At 41.9% G+C, this 14,717-nt stretch overlaps 1 protein-coding gene across 3 annotated transcripts in view; it reads right to left on the minus strand.

Annotated features, from left to right (window-relative positions):
* gripap1 (GRIP1 associated protein 1) overlaps positions 1–14,717 on the minus strand; it is a 259,951-nt gene that overhangs the window by 20,124 nt on the left and 225,110 nt on the right. For all 3 annotated transcript variants that reach the window (XM_060932398.1, XM_060932397.1, XM_060932399.1), the window contains one exon: positions 11,791–11,957. In XM_060932398.1, coding sequence (XP_060788381.1) covers positions 11,791–11,957 — 167 coding nt within the window. The remainder of the gene's footprint in view (positions 1–11,790; positions 11,958–14,717) is intronic.

Consider the following 14,717-nt stretch of genomic DNA (forward strand, 5'->3'; position numbering starts at 1 on the left):
TACTCACAGTCGTCACAGTGACGAATGCATTTGCCATCTTTATCATTATCAAAAGTCATCTTTTCTAGAAATCCCATCACAAATCCCTCCGTTTGCCAAAATCCAACCCCGGTGAAGAGACGGCAGGAAACCAGTGTGTAAACAATGAGCGCGTGCTTGTGACCAATAAAAATCGACTACACATAATGACCAAATGAGCGCCAAGCTTTTGACCAATCGCAGTGTGTCTTAATCGGCCTGGTGTAATTATTTTTGCGTGAACCAAACAATGGCGCACTCTAAGCTGAGGAAGTTTTTTGGGCTTCGTCAAGCACTGAAGATGATTTAAGGGCTGAAACAGCCATGAGGGAGGCACACTCAGAGCCTCGAACATCCCCGAGCACATTGGACAGTGTCAGTAATACAGGGGTTGGTTTAAACCCCCCAAAGTGAAAGTGCTGACAGCCGGCAAGTGACTGAAGCGATGTTTCAGGTAGCGTGGCATGTTGATTCCCTGTGGCTAACGTTGTGGCATCATTAGGTCCTATCACTCGGGCTATAGCCCCCAGGTATTTTCACCCTCAAAAAAACCCCAAAACTATTAATACAAAATAACTGAATAACTGACTGGGATGTCATCTGGGATTTTGAATATTGTAATATAATAATATAACTTAGAATGGGTCTTTGCAGTCCTAAAGGAGAGACATGAGTGAGAAATGAGATATTTTTATTAAACTGATGATTCATTTTACTCGTGATATTTAATAATCAACTGGCATATACCTCAGCTTCCTGAGACTTTATGGATGTTGATAACTTAATAAAAATAAGGAGACAGAAACTGAAATACATATATTTTAAAAGAGGAGTGCAAACATCGCTAATAAAACAGGTCATAACCTTTGAATGCATGTGGGTGATAATATTACCTTGTAAAGTTAGATATAACCTGCCCAACCTAATCGAAGCCAATCTCCCTTAAAGTGCATATCACGGGTAAATTCAGGAGCAAGATCAATGTAATTCTCTTATTTTATATTAAACTTTGGTCAAATATCGGTCACATTTTGCACATTTTTTTTTAACCTTGCGCAATACCAGAAAAATTCAGTTGAAATCGAGCCATTTGAGGCGAATTGGTCCGCCTCTGAAAAAACTTGGCATTTGGATTTCCCGGGAAACATTGATTTTCGTGACGTCGCGTGCGGGACGCCTCCTTCTGAATCCTACGTCAGCGCTGGTTTGTTTACGAGAAAACGACCTGGTGGTTTTCTGCAAATGTGACCCCTCACCGAATCCAGGGACGCATGTCGGCCGAAACGAATCCGAGAAAATCGCAAAAGAAGCATTTTTTTTCGAAATTTGTGATTTTCGTTTTTTTCCATCATGTGCAAGTTGAGATCTTGAAGAATGCAATCAGTATTTCAGATAATAGATTGTTTTGTTGGAAAAGCATACATTTTTTGTTGCAAATTGTCTCGTTTTTGTCAGGACTGTAGCCTGCTTGGGGGGGGGGGGGGGGTGGGGGTGGTAAATTACCATATGGGCCATTCACATGATGATTTAAGTCTTTTTTTTTTTCGCAAATCAGCTGTATGATACGAGCTGAGCTCGTGGCTACTTAACCTGCATACAGGCATGTAATTTCACTATGGAATGAGCAAGCTAAACAGAGCGCAGAGGAGCTGAAACACCGCGAAGCAAACAGACACACGGTATTTACATCGGAGATCACCATTTCTAGCAAAAAAAACGCAACCTCGTTTTCCAGATTGAATGGAATACTTGAATGATCGGATGATACATGGACCGTTCTAGGACTACATTCCATCGGAGGCATTGGCGTGTGCAAGGCGCCGTTTCTCTTTCTGATGGGGTAAGTTTATTAATCTAAGGCTGTGTGGTTATTTTTGCATGTAACGGAGAGTGCTGTGGTTTGGTTAAGCCTAGGTCACAACCGGACGTACGATTTTTTGGCCGTGCGATTTTTGGCGTTTCCCAAATCGCTGCATTTTATTTTTTTTTGTTCACGGAGAAAGACGCGCGTTGGCTGTAAGTTTGTCTTGCAACCTGAAAAAAACGTAAGCGCCCGTAGAGTTTGTTTGACATGACAAAGAACCTCTGCGGCCGGTCTACGGCTCGAAAATCAGCACGTCACACGCGCGCTCTCGTGCGTTTCTTGCGTTTTTTGCGTGTAGACCGGCCGTAGGAGCGCGTACTGTACGGCCGGTTGTGACCGAGGCTTTACATGAAACTAGCGTTGTGTTAGTTGTGTCATCATCGTGCTATCTTTCTTTCTTACGGTGTGAGTAATTTTTCAACCACAAAACGTTAAAGTATACTTTAGGACTTATTTTTGCACTTCATAATTGTTTTGGGCATACTTTGCATGGAAGGAAAATTGATGTGGTGATCTTTGTTTACATGAAAGTAGTATCGTGCTAGCTCGTAGGGGGTAGGGCTTTCCTTAATGTCATGCAAATGAGCACCATTATGTGCCCGCCCTACACCCAGAGTAACTGAGAAGGAAAACTTTGAGGGCGATTTTCTCCCTTTCCTATTTTAAGAGGTATACACTTTCAAAAGGCCACACATTCTTCAAATATTGTCAGATCTCCACATGGAAGGCATCATTGGAAAGCTTAGAAACTGTACTTTCTCAATCTGTCAATAACTCAAAATGCCCCCGGGCCGACATGTGTCCCTGGATTCTGTTTTCTGACACAAATTTCTTCAACGTTATCGCGTAATTATTAAAATGGTTAACAGATGTATCGTAGGAGGGTGCAGCAACACCAGTCTTGATGGGATTAGTACTCATTGCTTCCCAAAAGACCGGACAATGAGAGAGAAATGGGAGCGCTTGGTCTACACAGGCTGTGCACTGAAACCGTGCAAAGCTCTCGCAGCCTGCTGGCGCTTCCGCAGGTGACGTCACAAATCTGGCTCCAGACTCCCTTGGGATTTTTCCAGACGCATTTTGTTTTTTTTTGTTTTTTTTTTCTGCTGTAGACAGATGGCCTTGTGCAAAATTACCCTTCTGGAGGAGTGTGTAAAGGGCCGTACTTTCATATAAAAAAAACAAAACTCAACTAAATTGGTCCAGAATATGCACTTTAAAAATACAAGCCCCAGAAAAACTTCACTTAGCCCCTGGTCTGTGCTGGTTGTTCCAAGATTCTTCTCGACTGTTCAACTGTAAATCAACTTTTGCGTTGAAATAAAGGCTAAAGGGAGTCCGAATCCCTCTTTAGAATGATTCCATGCTAAAATAACCTTCAGCTCAAACTAAAGAGGTTTATTTTAGCTTGATGGTGCACAAGCTGCCCGAAATCCAGTCTCTCTTATTAGAGGCTGGAGTGGAGCCCAAGACCTAGCTGCATCTACACAAATATTTGAATTGGTTGGTCCAAACCTGTATTAAGTCCACTTTGATAAGTCGGCAACTAAGAAAAAGTGAATACTTATTCGACTTTATTTTTCAAGGAAAAAAAAAAGTGGAGAATATTTTTCAGAATCCATAAAGCTAATGTTATATCATGCTTAAAAAAAAAATTCACATAATTCCAAGTAAGTCAATTTCAGCAGAGGTTGTAATGCTACAAAATGCATTAAAAGGGTGTGAATCAAGACGCTAATTTGGAAACCACCTTTTCTTGGTAAAGAACAGCCTTTCATATATGGTCAATCCGTTTCAGCAGTCAGAACAGGCATTTCAGATCAATGCTGATTATGATTAAAAGGAGTTAAGCTGTTGGTGTTCTGCTAAATCTCTGGACTCGGTTACGAACCTGAGTTCGGCACGTGGCATAAATGTTCTATGGGGTAATAAGAAGGCAACCATCCTGTATTTGACAACTCGTTGGGATGCTTACGCTGTTCGTCCTTGCTTCTTCCTTTAAAGGGCTGATGACACGAACATGACTCTATGCAATTTCTTAAATAAACTATGCAACATGGCAAACGTGTTAGATTTCTGTTATAATTACGTGAAAAGAAGCTGTTGTTACGTGAATATCCAACTTTTAATTGCACAGCGCAAGAAAACTGGGTCCGTGGCTTGCGGCCATGTTGTGACGTCAGCGGAAGAACGCGCTGCGGTTCACTGGCTGTCTACTCAATGGAAATGGCGCATGAAAACGCCGGTGAACTCTCTAGTGCTAGCTCTTCCTCTTCTGGGAGTCTAGAATTGTGTTGTGAGTGGGATAGATCGGAAGAATCACGTGATGACGAACACGGGTGCATCCAACCGTACAGGTTTGAACCTGTTACTGTGCAATCTGAGAGCGACTCCGACTCCGAGATGGACAGCGGGCAGGCAGACAGCCCAGCACTGAACACCACAAGGTTGGATAACAAGGATTGGTAGGTCAACCCGTATTTGTTCAAAATGTTACGGAATCAATATTTTAATATTGTGTATTGTTGTCTTGCATGTGTAAACACTGCTTATATCATGTAAGCCGTATGCTACACTGAATACATAGTTCCTAATGGAGCGTGCAAACGGCTAACATAATAAGCTTACGACTATGCCTGATCCGTGATACATTTAGGATAATATTGGCAGGCACGTCTTCTAGTTTATGGCTTCTTAGTTTTATCCTTGAATGAAGCAAAATATTTGATAACCTACATCAGCGTAAGCAAATGACGATCTGTAGCCTACTTGTCTGGCTAAGTTAGCTTTCCCTCAGTGTTTGCTTTGAGAAACAAGCTTTCACAAGCAAATACATGACTGATATCATGCCGACTTTATGATAACATTTACGGTTATCATGAATGTGTACTCTATGATGTGTACTCTATGAGCGCTCTGGAGCGAGTCACTTCCAAGATGGCCACGCAGACCGCATGGTTACTATTTTTAGCATCATGTCGGAGCACTCTATAGCTCTACGTACCTTTATCTTATGTCGTTTCTCAACACATGTTCTGACAGGAGGACTGTCTTTGGAGGAGTCGCCTTGTCCCAGGCGACTGCTGGATCCGGCATAGCTACTAGTAGACCCCCTCCGGAATACTGTAGGCACTGCTGATGGTAGTAACACACGTTTGTGCTGAACTGAACACCCAAGAGATTCTTTTAAGCTGGGAAGGGTGTCAAAACAATCCAAATCGAAGTGTTCAGAGCACAGGACGGATGTTGGTGAGGGCTCCCACTTGTCACGAGTGCGCCTGACTTGCTTCACCCACTTCGCATGCAGCTCGGGATTTCTGGGAAACTTAAATAAACTTACCCCATCCTTGTGGGTTTTGGAGCAAAAGCCGGCAACACAACGCGAAGGCATAATAACTATATATATATATATATATATTATAATAATAATACTAATAATGATAAACTGAACACCTGTCGCATCAACAACAAACTGGTAAGTGAGGAGGAAGATTCTTTCGCTGACGTCATATAGCCCCTCCTCCTCTTTCGTCTCCTGGGTGCTGCAGCCCCGTCAAATTTGCCCAAATAGCCGCTTTTATCATAACTTGTAAAATAGGCGCTTTCGTGAATTAATATATGGATCATCGGGAATTACTTTTTATGTTATAAAACATCGCCAAAGATGTCAAAAACGTGTCATCAGCCCTTTAAAACTGACTAAGCGCAGCCTTTTTCTTGCATCGGCTTAACTTTGAAATGTAGTGCTTTTTAAAATAAAGTGATCTGCTTGAACCATTCAAGACCAGCCAATACGCTTCATAGCGATGTCAATGACTTGTTGCATAAGCTGCACTGCTATTTATTTACAGGCCTCGAATCCAATTCGTTTCTGAACGCAGTTCGAGTTCTCTCATCCGTATAGATTCCCACACTGAATGTGCGCACACCTCCACAATCATTATAAATATAGCCAAATCCATACCAGCACGGGTTACATAAAAAGAACTTCGACGCCACGTTACATCTGTATTAAAACACGACCAGCGTGCGAGACTGAATTCTCTTGAAACGTCGACGGTGATGTGAGAGGCTAATTGTCATTAGTTGATCTGTGTGCTGGTGTAATCCCATCAAACGCATCACCCAGCAGGGCGCCCGGGGTAGAGATTCTATTCCTGCACCACTAACCGCTTCGTCTTTAAAAAAATAAATAAAATAACCACCCACCTTTTGGCTCTCGATGAATAAGCTCCCTTCGGTGGAGTCTCAGAGCGTCGTGACAGCAAACCGCCTCCACACACACACGCGCGCACGCTGCCTAGCACCCTGTCAGAACTAGCTCTGCACAACAATCCTCCAGCATCAGGCCGATAGTTTTGGTAGCTTATTAGCAAAGCAGGAATTCTCATGAGTCATGTTTGTGAAGATTCAGGTCTACACATCCTACCTGGGTTTGGATCTGGAAACAATTTATGAAGCAACAGTTTTCTGAGCTAAAACAGGTCATTCCTAAGATGTGCTATTTTAAATGTATAAATCATCCCAGCAGAGGGGAACCATCAGGGCCTTCTAGGCTCTCAGCATTTCAGATGTTATATTTAATTTCTTTCATAATTTCATTCTAATTCGGCCTCATTTTCGATCAAATTTGCTTCAGGAATGAAAGGGTTGCTGTCCTGAAAACAATAAAATCGAGTTATCCAATGAGATTTGTTTGTTTGTTGTGTCTAGGCTGAGAAGAGTTGAGAGCTGCACACTCGTTGGTTAGGACCTCATTGCCGGGACAGAAGGCCATGGCAGTGTATGTTTATGTAGTGACAGATGAATTAACCAATCAGATTTTGATTTATACTGGGAGGGACCAAAAATTTAATCGCCCTTGGTCTTCTCAAAGGCCAACGCGAGCTTAACCACGAATTGGGGCTGTCAGCGCAGCAGTGAAGTCATCTTCCAGCCAGTGTAGCGTTCATCGGTAGTGTTCGCAAATACTAATAAAGCCGTCAAGCCGGCGCTATCGAGAGCAAGTAGCACAGGCTAACGACCGAGAAACTAATGGCGTATTCACACCTACCGTATGTTGTTTGGTCCGGACCAAACGACCAAACAAACCAAATTTACCTTGGTCCAGACCTTTTGGGCTGGTCTGAATAAAGCTGTCAAGCCGGCGCTATCGAGAGCAAGTAGCACAGGCTAACGACCGAGAAACTAATGGCGTATTCACACCTATGTTGTTTGGTCCGGACCAAACGACCAAACGAACCAAATTTCCCTTGGTCCGGACCTTTTGGGTTGGTCTGAATACAAACCACCGAACTCTGGTCCGGACCAAACAAGCGGACCGAGACCGAGCTGCAAGGTCGGACTCGGTCCGGACCAAAGGAACCCTGGTGCGGATCTTTTGGAGGTGTGAAAGCAGACCGGACCTAATCCGACAGTTTTGCTTTTTTGTACCTCGGGAGCTTCCGTCGTTTGTCGAGCATTATGGGAAACAGAATCTTGACACTCCACCGCAAAGTGCAAACACTGTTTCGGTTGTCAAGGGAACCTTACAACAGTCGTTCAGTCATTCAGACCAGTGGTAGGCTAGACTACAGAGTACAAAAAATGAGTAGGGGGCAAACGTGGGCCGAGGAAGAAACGCGTACCCTTGTGGATATATGGGCAGATGTCCACATATCTGAGCTTTTGGAGAGAACACACAAAAATGCCGACGTGTTTGCTGTATTCAGTGAGAAAATGAAGGAGAAGGGGTTCACGCGCTGCCCAGAACAATGTCGGCTAAAAGTGAAGAAACTCCGTCAGACCTACATTAAAATCAGCGACATTCTTTCAAAAAGTGGTGGTACTCGCGACACAAAAAAGAAATTCATCTATTACGATGGATAAGGCGAATATCCCGACACATACCTCCTCCGTCTTGCGTGAAGAGCCAGAACTGTCACAACATGATGTGCGCTCATCAGCGCTATCCTCTGTAGCCGCCTTGCCCTTTGTCGTCGTCGTTGATAAATTACTTGTACAACAGCATAGTAATCGCACAATTGTGAAAACAATAAAAACTGGAAAAAACATATAGCTTTGATGACATTAAAAAGAATAACAGCACGGAAAGCCTCCATGAACTTTTGAACTTAACGCTTTGTGCGCGTGTCGTCTCTGACCAATAGCTGAACGACCTCAGGGCGCGTGGCTTTGTTGACAGATTTTGGTCCGCTTACTAAAATGTACAGTGTGAAAGCAAACCGCACCAAAATGAAAAAATAAAAAAAACCATTTGGTTCAGACCAAAGCAAGTGAACTATCGAACTATCCTGGTCTGAATACACCCTAAGATTCCTGTCTCCAGACTCTTCTTCCACGCTGCATGTTCATGACAGTATTTTTCACTCAGTCTTACACTACCGTTCAAAAGTTTGGGGTCCCTTTGAAATGTCTTTATTTTTGAAAGAAAAGCACTGTTCTTTTCAATGAAGATCACTTTAAACTAATCAGAAATCCACTCTATACATTGCTAATGTGGTAAATGACTATTCTAGCTGGTTTTTGGTGCAATATCTCCATAGGTGTATAGAGGCCCATTTCCAGCAACTCTCACTCCAGTGTTCTAATGGTACAATGTGTTTGCTCATTGCCTCAGAAGGCTAATGGATGATTAGAAAACCCTTGTACAATCATGTTAGCACAGCTGAAAACAGTTGAGCTCTTTAGAGAAGCTATAAAACTGACCTTCCTTTGAGCAGATTGAGTTTCTGGAGCATCACATTTGTGGGGTCCATTAAATGCTCAAAATGGCCAGAAAAATGTCTCGACTATATTTTCTATTCATTTTACAACTTATGGTGGTAAATAAAAGTGTGACTTTTCATGGAAAACACAAAATTGTCTGGGTGACCCCAAACTTTTGAACGGTAGTGTAAGTATTCATTGCCCTCTGTAATTTACTGAGTTACTTTTAAAATCAACATCGACAGCTACACACAACGGAGCGACCTGGCAGCCTGCCGCTAATCCCTTACAAAATCCTTTACCCTGTTGCTTTTTTTTTTTGGCTGAGCTCAAGTCCCAGCTCTAACAGTAACGGTTCACCACTGCATCCCAGCTATGATTTCTCATCTCCCAATCTGAGTGCCCCAAACAGCCACCAGCTCGCTGAACCATATGAAAATATATTAATTACTGATATGACAATCCTGACATCATGAGACACTTTTGTAGTCGTTTAATAGCTTCATTGTTAATCAGTTAGATCAATCTAATGATTGAATGTTTAAACTGTTTTGCACCAATTGATTCTTTTTCCCTTCTGTCCTTGCAAACACTGTAAAAAATGTAACTTGCAAAATTGTTGAGTGAAAAAAGGATTCTAAGTTGAATGAACAAATTTCCCTTCTAACTGTTCAAGTCACTAAAAAAAAAAAAAAAAAAATAGCTGAGACGCCTTTCCTTCGGCACAAGTTCATAGGAATTAGAAAATTAAGTTAAGTGAACTTATATTCAAGTGCTGGTTGACGCCCCTTAACCGATGCCACTGCGCATGTGCACTTCACAAGCTCGAAAGTTTCAACGGTCGGGTGGAGTGAGAAGTCCGTGGAAACTGACACGAGGCGTTGTATAGGAGTATAGACTAAGCTTTCCTCAACAGAGGCCAGGGAACTCCCTCCTCGTATGTCGGTATTTGTTTCTGTTTGTGTAATAATCGGCAAAGTGAAGTAGAGCTAAATGTTGAGAGGTTTGTGTTAACTAACACTTCGTTCACACTGCAGGCTGAAGTGACTCAAATCCGATTTTTTCGCCCATATGTGACCTGTATCCGATCTTTTATTGACAATATGAACGACACAGATCCGATTTTTTCAAATCCGACCCAGGCCGTTTGGATATGTGGTCCTAATTCCGAATCCTATCCGATCTTTTCATATGCGACTTCAGTCTGAACCGCCAGGTCGCATTCATCCGACTTACACGTCATCAACAAGCCACAAACGTCACTATTCTGCGCTGAAGTAGGCGGCGGGTCTCTCAAAAAAAGTTACAACAACATGGCTTTGATGTTCCTTTGAACGGAGGTTGCAGTCACTACCCCGCAGAACGCCTGAGCCAAAACCCTTGCCCTCTTCCTTCTCAACCTCCTCCTTAACATCAGGCTATTGTGCATGTTCTGGCTCCGTCGCAACAACAACTGCATCATCGCCAGGTACTCCATGCTGGCTACTGTCATACACAGGAAACTTTAGGTTACTTCCGTAAACACTGGCCATGCTCACTGCGTGTGACGTCGTCGTATCCTGCAATGCGCATGCGGAACACTTTTAGGTTGCTTTTCGTTCATACCGAGGATCACATACAAGTCGCATACATTTGTGAATGTGAACGACCTCACAAAAAAATCGGAATTGAGCATTAAGCCTTGCAGTGTGAACGCAGTGTAAAAAATGTAATGCACACTAAATCATTGTAAAAAAAAAAAAAGTCAAGCCAACTTAAAAATGTAACGCAGCCTGCTGCCAAAGGATTTTGAGTAAACTCAACTTAGAACCATGATGTGCCAACTTGCTCTTCTAAGTTAATTGGCATTATTATTTCAATTTATTTCAACTAAACAATTTGTTGGACTGAACTTCTAAAGGCAAGTCAAGTCAACTCAACATAAAATACTCTTCAATGTGAACTTAAAAGAACATTTTGGGGTGTCGTGGCTCAAGTGGATAAGGCGCCATACCATAAATCCGGGGACCTGGGTTTGATTCCAACCCGAGGTCATTTCCCGATCCCTCCCCGTCTCTCTCTCCCGCTCATTTCCTGTCTCTACACTGTCCTATCCAATAAAGGTGGAAAAAGTCCCCCCCAAAAAAAGAATAATTTAGGATAACAATGTTTTTTGTGCCAATTTGCTTTTCCAAGTTAATTGGAATGATTATTTCAATTTATTTCAACATCACAATTTGAATGCACTGAACTTGCTAAATAAAGTAAGGTCAACATAAAACACTTATCTGTGTCGACTTAAAAGAGCAAGTCAGCACAACTATTTGGCCCGGAGTTGAGTTTACTCAAAATCCTTTGGCAGCAGGTTGCATTACATTTTTAAGTTGGCTTGACTAATTTTTTTTTTTTTTACATTGTGGTGGGAGTGATCGGGGGCACAAATGTATCGACCCATGAATTTTGGTGTCAAAACTCTGGTTTTTGGGTTTGTTCGTTTTTGGCCTAATGCTTAGCGTGTCCACCTCTCGACCAGGAGATCGCGAGTTCTACTCACGGTCGGGCCATACCAAAGACCATCGTAAAAATGGTACCTACTGCCATCTGGCGAGGCACACCGCAATACAGGTGTGAATAGGGAGTCAAACTCTTGCAGTTACCAGAGGACCCGCCCCCCACCGTAACCCTAGCTATTGTAAAAGCCAAGAGGCCGAGGGCGACTGAAATGGAGATCGGCGCCGCCCGATGTGCCTTGCGCCATGGGAAGGACTTTAATTTCCCCATGAAGGAGCTACAATTATTTTTTTTTGCGTACAAAGCAACAGCATGAAACCAATAAAGGAAAAATTCAAGTACTATATAAAACAAAACACACCCCCAATTTTTTTAACCAAGCCCCACCCACTCATTCTACTGGCTCGCCTGAATTCACAGGTCAACGTTCATCCACAGAAAATCTGTGCTCTGAAATGCCTAACAGTATCACATCCACATCTTTTACCCCTCCTGTGTTCCCTCTCATGTGGCGTGAAAATTTTATTTCATTTTAAAAGAGCACAAACGTTTTTAGGTGTCTCACGAGGTCCGAATTCGTACATGCTACGACTAAGCTGCAGATGTTGTCCTCTGTCTTGGTAAATAATGCAGTATGTATCACATGACGTTATGTTTAACTATGTCTTCAATATCTTCCACATATCGTCCCTCGATCCCTCTCACCACACCTTCTGTAGATGCATGTTCTTGGTGAGTTGTTCTTCCAACATGTTCTGCAGCTTCTTATTCATCTCCCGCAGGTTCTCGTCCCCAGGCTTGACCAGATCCCGGAGCACCGAACTCAAACCTCCCCGCTCTCCTTGGTGAGCAGCATGAGACGTAGTTCCTCCTCCATCTGTGAGACAGGAAACGAGATTGTAATGTGTGAAACAAGGTTGAGGTCTGAATCACAGCTGCAGTGGGATTTGTGGTTATTTATTACAAACACTTTTACACACAACAGGGCTGGGCGATGTGATATTTGTCATGATGGTGTGATAAATGATTCCTTAATATGCTTTTTTTCCCCCCCGATATCACAGTAATCATGATATCCTTCTATAACATTTCTTAATAAACTACAAACTCTGAAAGCAGGTGATTAGAAAACACCAAAGTTTTGAATCCTGTTATTGTTTACAGAATTTTTCAATGTTCAAGTATTTGTTTTATTTTAATTTTAAAAAATGCAACACTACAGATTTACCAGCAGGTCATACCTGTCAACCCTCCCGTTTTTCCCGGGAAATCCCTTATTTTGACTTATTTCCCGCTGTCTTCCCGTTTTTTTATTTTCCCGAAAATATCCCATATTTTCACATTATATAAAAGTCCCGTATTTTCACAATATAAAAAAGTCGGTAGGTCCAGAATTCATGACGCGCTTCTGACAGGAGTTTACAGCAGGAAGTCGGGCCATGAATTCACGTCCCCGCCCTCTCAGGCATCAGTAATTACATAACTACGTCCGGAGGCGAGGCTGAACAAGTGATTAGGTCCAGTGTTGCCAGATTGGGCGGTTTCCCGCCCAAGTTGGGCGGTTTCAAGTGCATTTTGGCGGGTTTTGAACATATTTTGGGCTGGAAAACGTCAGCAGTATCTGGCAACACTGATTAGATCTGAGATGAAGATGGCGATGCTAATAGCTAAGAAAAACATTAGCCTCTCTTTCTTTGATGATTTCAACAAGTGCGTGGCTGGAATGTTCCCAGACTCTTCCCTCGCAAAGAAATTTTCCATGGGGAAAACGAAAGCCTCCCAAATAATCAAAGGTAAGCTACACATGTTTACATTAAGTATGTCCTGGCTAAGACCTCATAAATAGCCTAGTGTAAACTAATTGGTGTATTAACTGTTTTATCCACTCATTGTCTATTTTATTTTCTATCTGAAACTTACCCATTTTAAATCACTCTTGGTTTAATATCTTATATTACTCTCTATCTATCTATCTATCTATCTATCTATCTATCTATCTATCTATCTATCTATCTATCTATCTATCTATCTATCTATCTATCTATCTATCTATCTATCTATCTATCTATCTATCTATCTATCTATCTATCTATCTATCTATCTATCTATCTATCTATCGTCTTCCGAGGCCATGACTATGCTAAAACCATAATAAATTGCAATGGAATTGAATTTATTGACTGGTTATATAATGACCTCTCTTATTTTAACACAAGATATGTATTTTAGCCCTTAATTTGGGAAATAACTGGTACCACTGGAAGCAAATAAAAATAAATGTATAGTTTATTCACAAATGCACTCTATAAACCATAAGCATATTGAGTTTGGGTCTTGGCTATCACCAACATGCACCAGAGTACAGGAAATCACAAATACTAGATAGAAAATTGCCCCCCATTCAACTACACACCCACTTTTGGTGAAGGGTATGACTTTCCGAAATTTTCCCTTATTTTGAGTTAAAAATCTGGGAAATATCCCTTTTTTTCAAACCTCAAAGTTGACAGGTATGCAGCAGGTTGTTAGAAAACCTATCAGCAGAAAATCACAAATGTGTACCAAATGTGTCTCACTGAGGGCCAAAAATTGACCATGTCGTTTCCAACAGAAACCGATGGTATATTGACACAAATAATTCCGTGCCCGATCACAGAATCCAGGGACACATGTCGGCCGAAACGAATCCGAGAAAATCGCAAAAGAAGCATTTGTTTTTCGAAATTTGTGATTTTCGTTTTTTTCCATAATGTGCAAGTTGAGATCTTGAAGAATGCAATCAGTATTTCAGATAATAGATTGTTTTGTTGGAAAAGCATACATTTTTTGTTGCAAATTGTCTCGTTTTTGTCAGGACCGTAGCCTGCAGGGGTGTGTGGGTAAATTACCATATGGGCCATTCACGTGACGATTTAAGTCTTTTGTTTTTTTCGCCAATCAGCTGTATGATACGAGCTGAGCTCGTGGCTACTTAAGCTCCATACAGGCATGTAATTTCACTATGGAATGAATATGGAGCAAGCTAAACAGAGCGCAGAGGAGCTGAAACACCGCGAAGCAAACAGACGCACGGTATTTACATCGGAGATAACCATTTCTAGCAAAAAAAAAAAAAAACAACCAAAAGGAAGTGTTCTAGGACTATATATTCCATCGGAGGCATTGGTGTGTGCAAGGCGACGTTTCTCTTTCTGATGGGGTAAGTTTATTAATCTAAGGCTGTGTGGTTATTTTTGCATGTAACGGAGAGTGTTGTGGTTTGGTTACATGAAACTAGTGTTGTGTTAGTTGTTATCGTGCTATCTTTCTTACGGTGTGAGTAATTTTTCAACCACAAAACGTTAAAGTATACTTCAGGACTTATTTTTGTACTTAATTGTTTTGGGCATACTTTGCATGGAAGGAAAATTGACGTGGTGATCTTTGTTTACATGAAAGTAGCATCGTGCTAGCTAGTAGGGGGTAGGGCTTTCCTTAATGTCATGCAAATGAGCACCATTATGTGCCCGCCCTGCACCCAGAGTAACTGAGAAGAAAAACTTTGAGGGCGATTTTCTCCCTTTCCTGTTTTAAGAGGTACGCACTTTCAAAAGGCCACACATTCTTCAAATATTGTCAGATCTCCACATGCAAGGCA

The sequence above is a fragment of the Neoarius graeffei genome, chromosome 10, assembly GCF_027579695.1.
Source record: "Neoarius graeffei isolate fNeoGra1 chromosome 10, fNeoGra1.pri, whole genome shotgun sequence".
Lineage (NCBI taxonomy): Eukaryota > Metazoa > Chordata > Actinopteri > Siluriformes > Ariidae > Neoarius > Neoarius graeffei.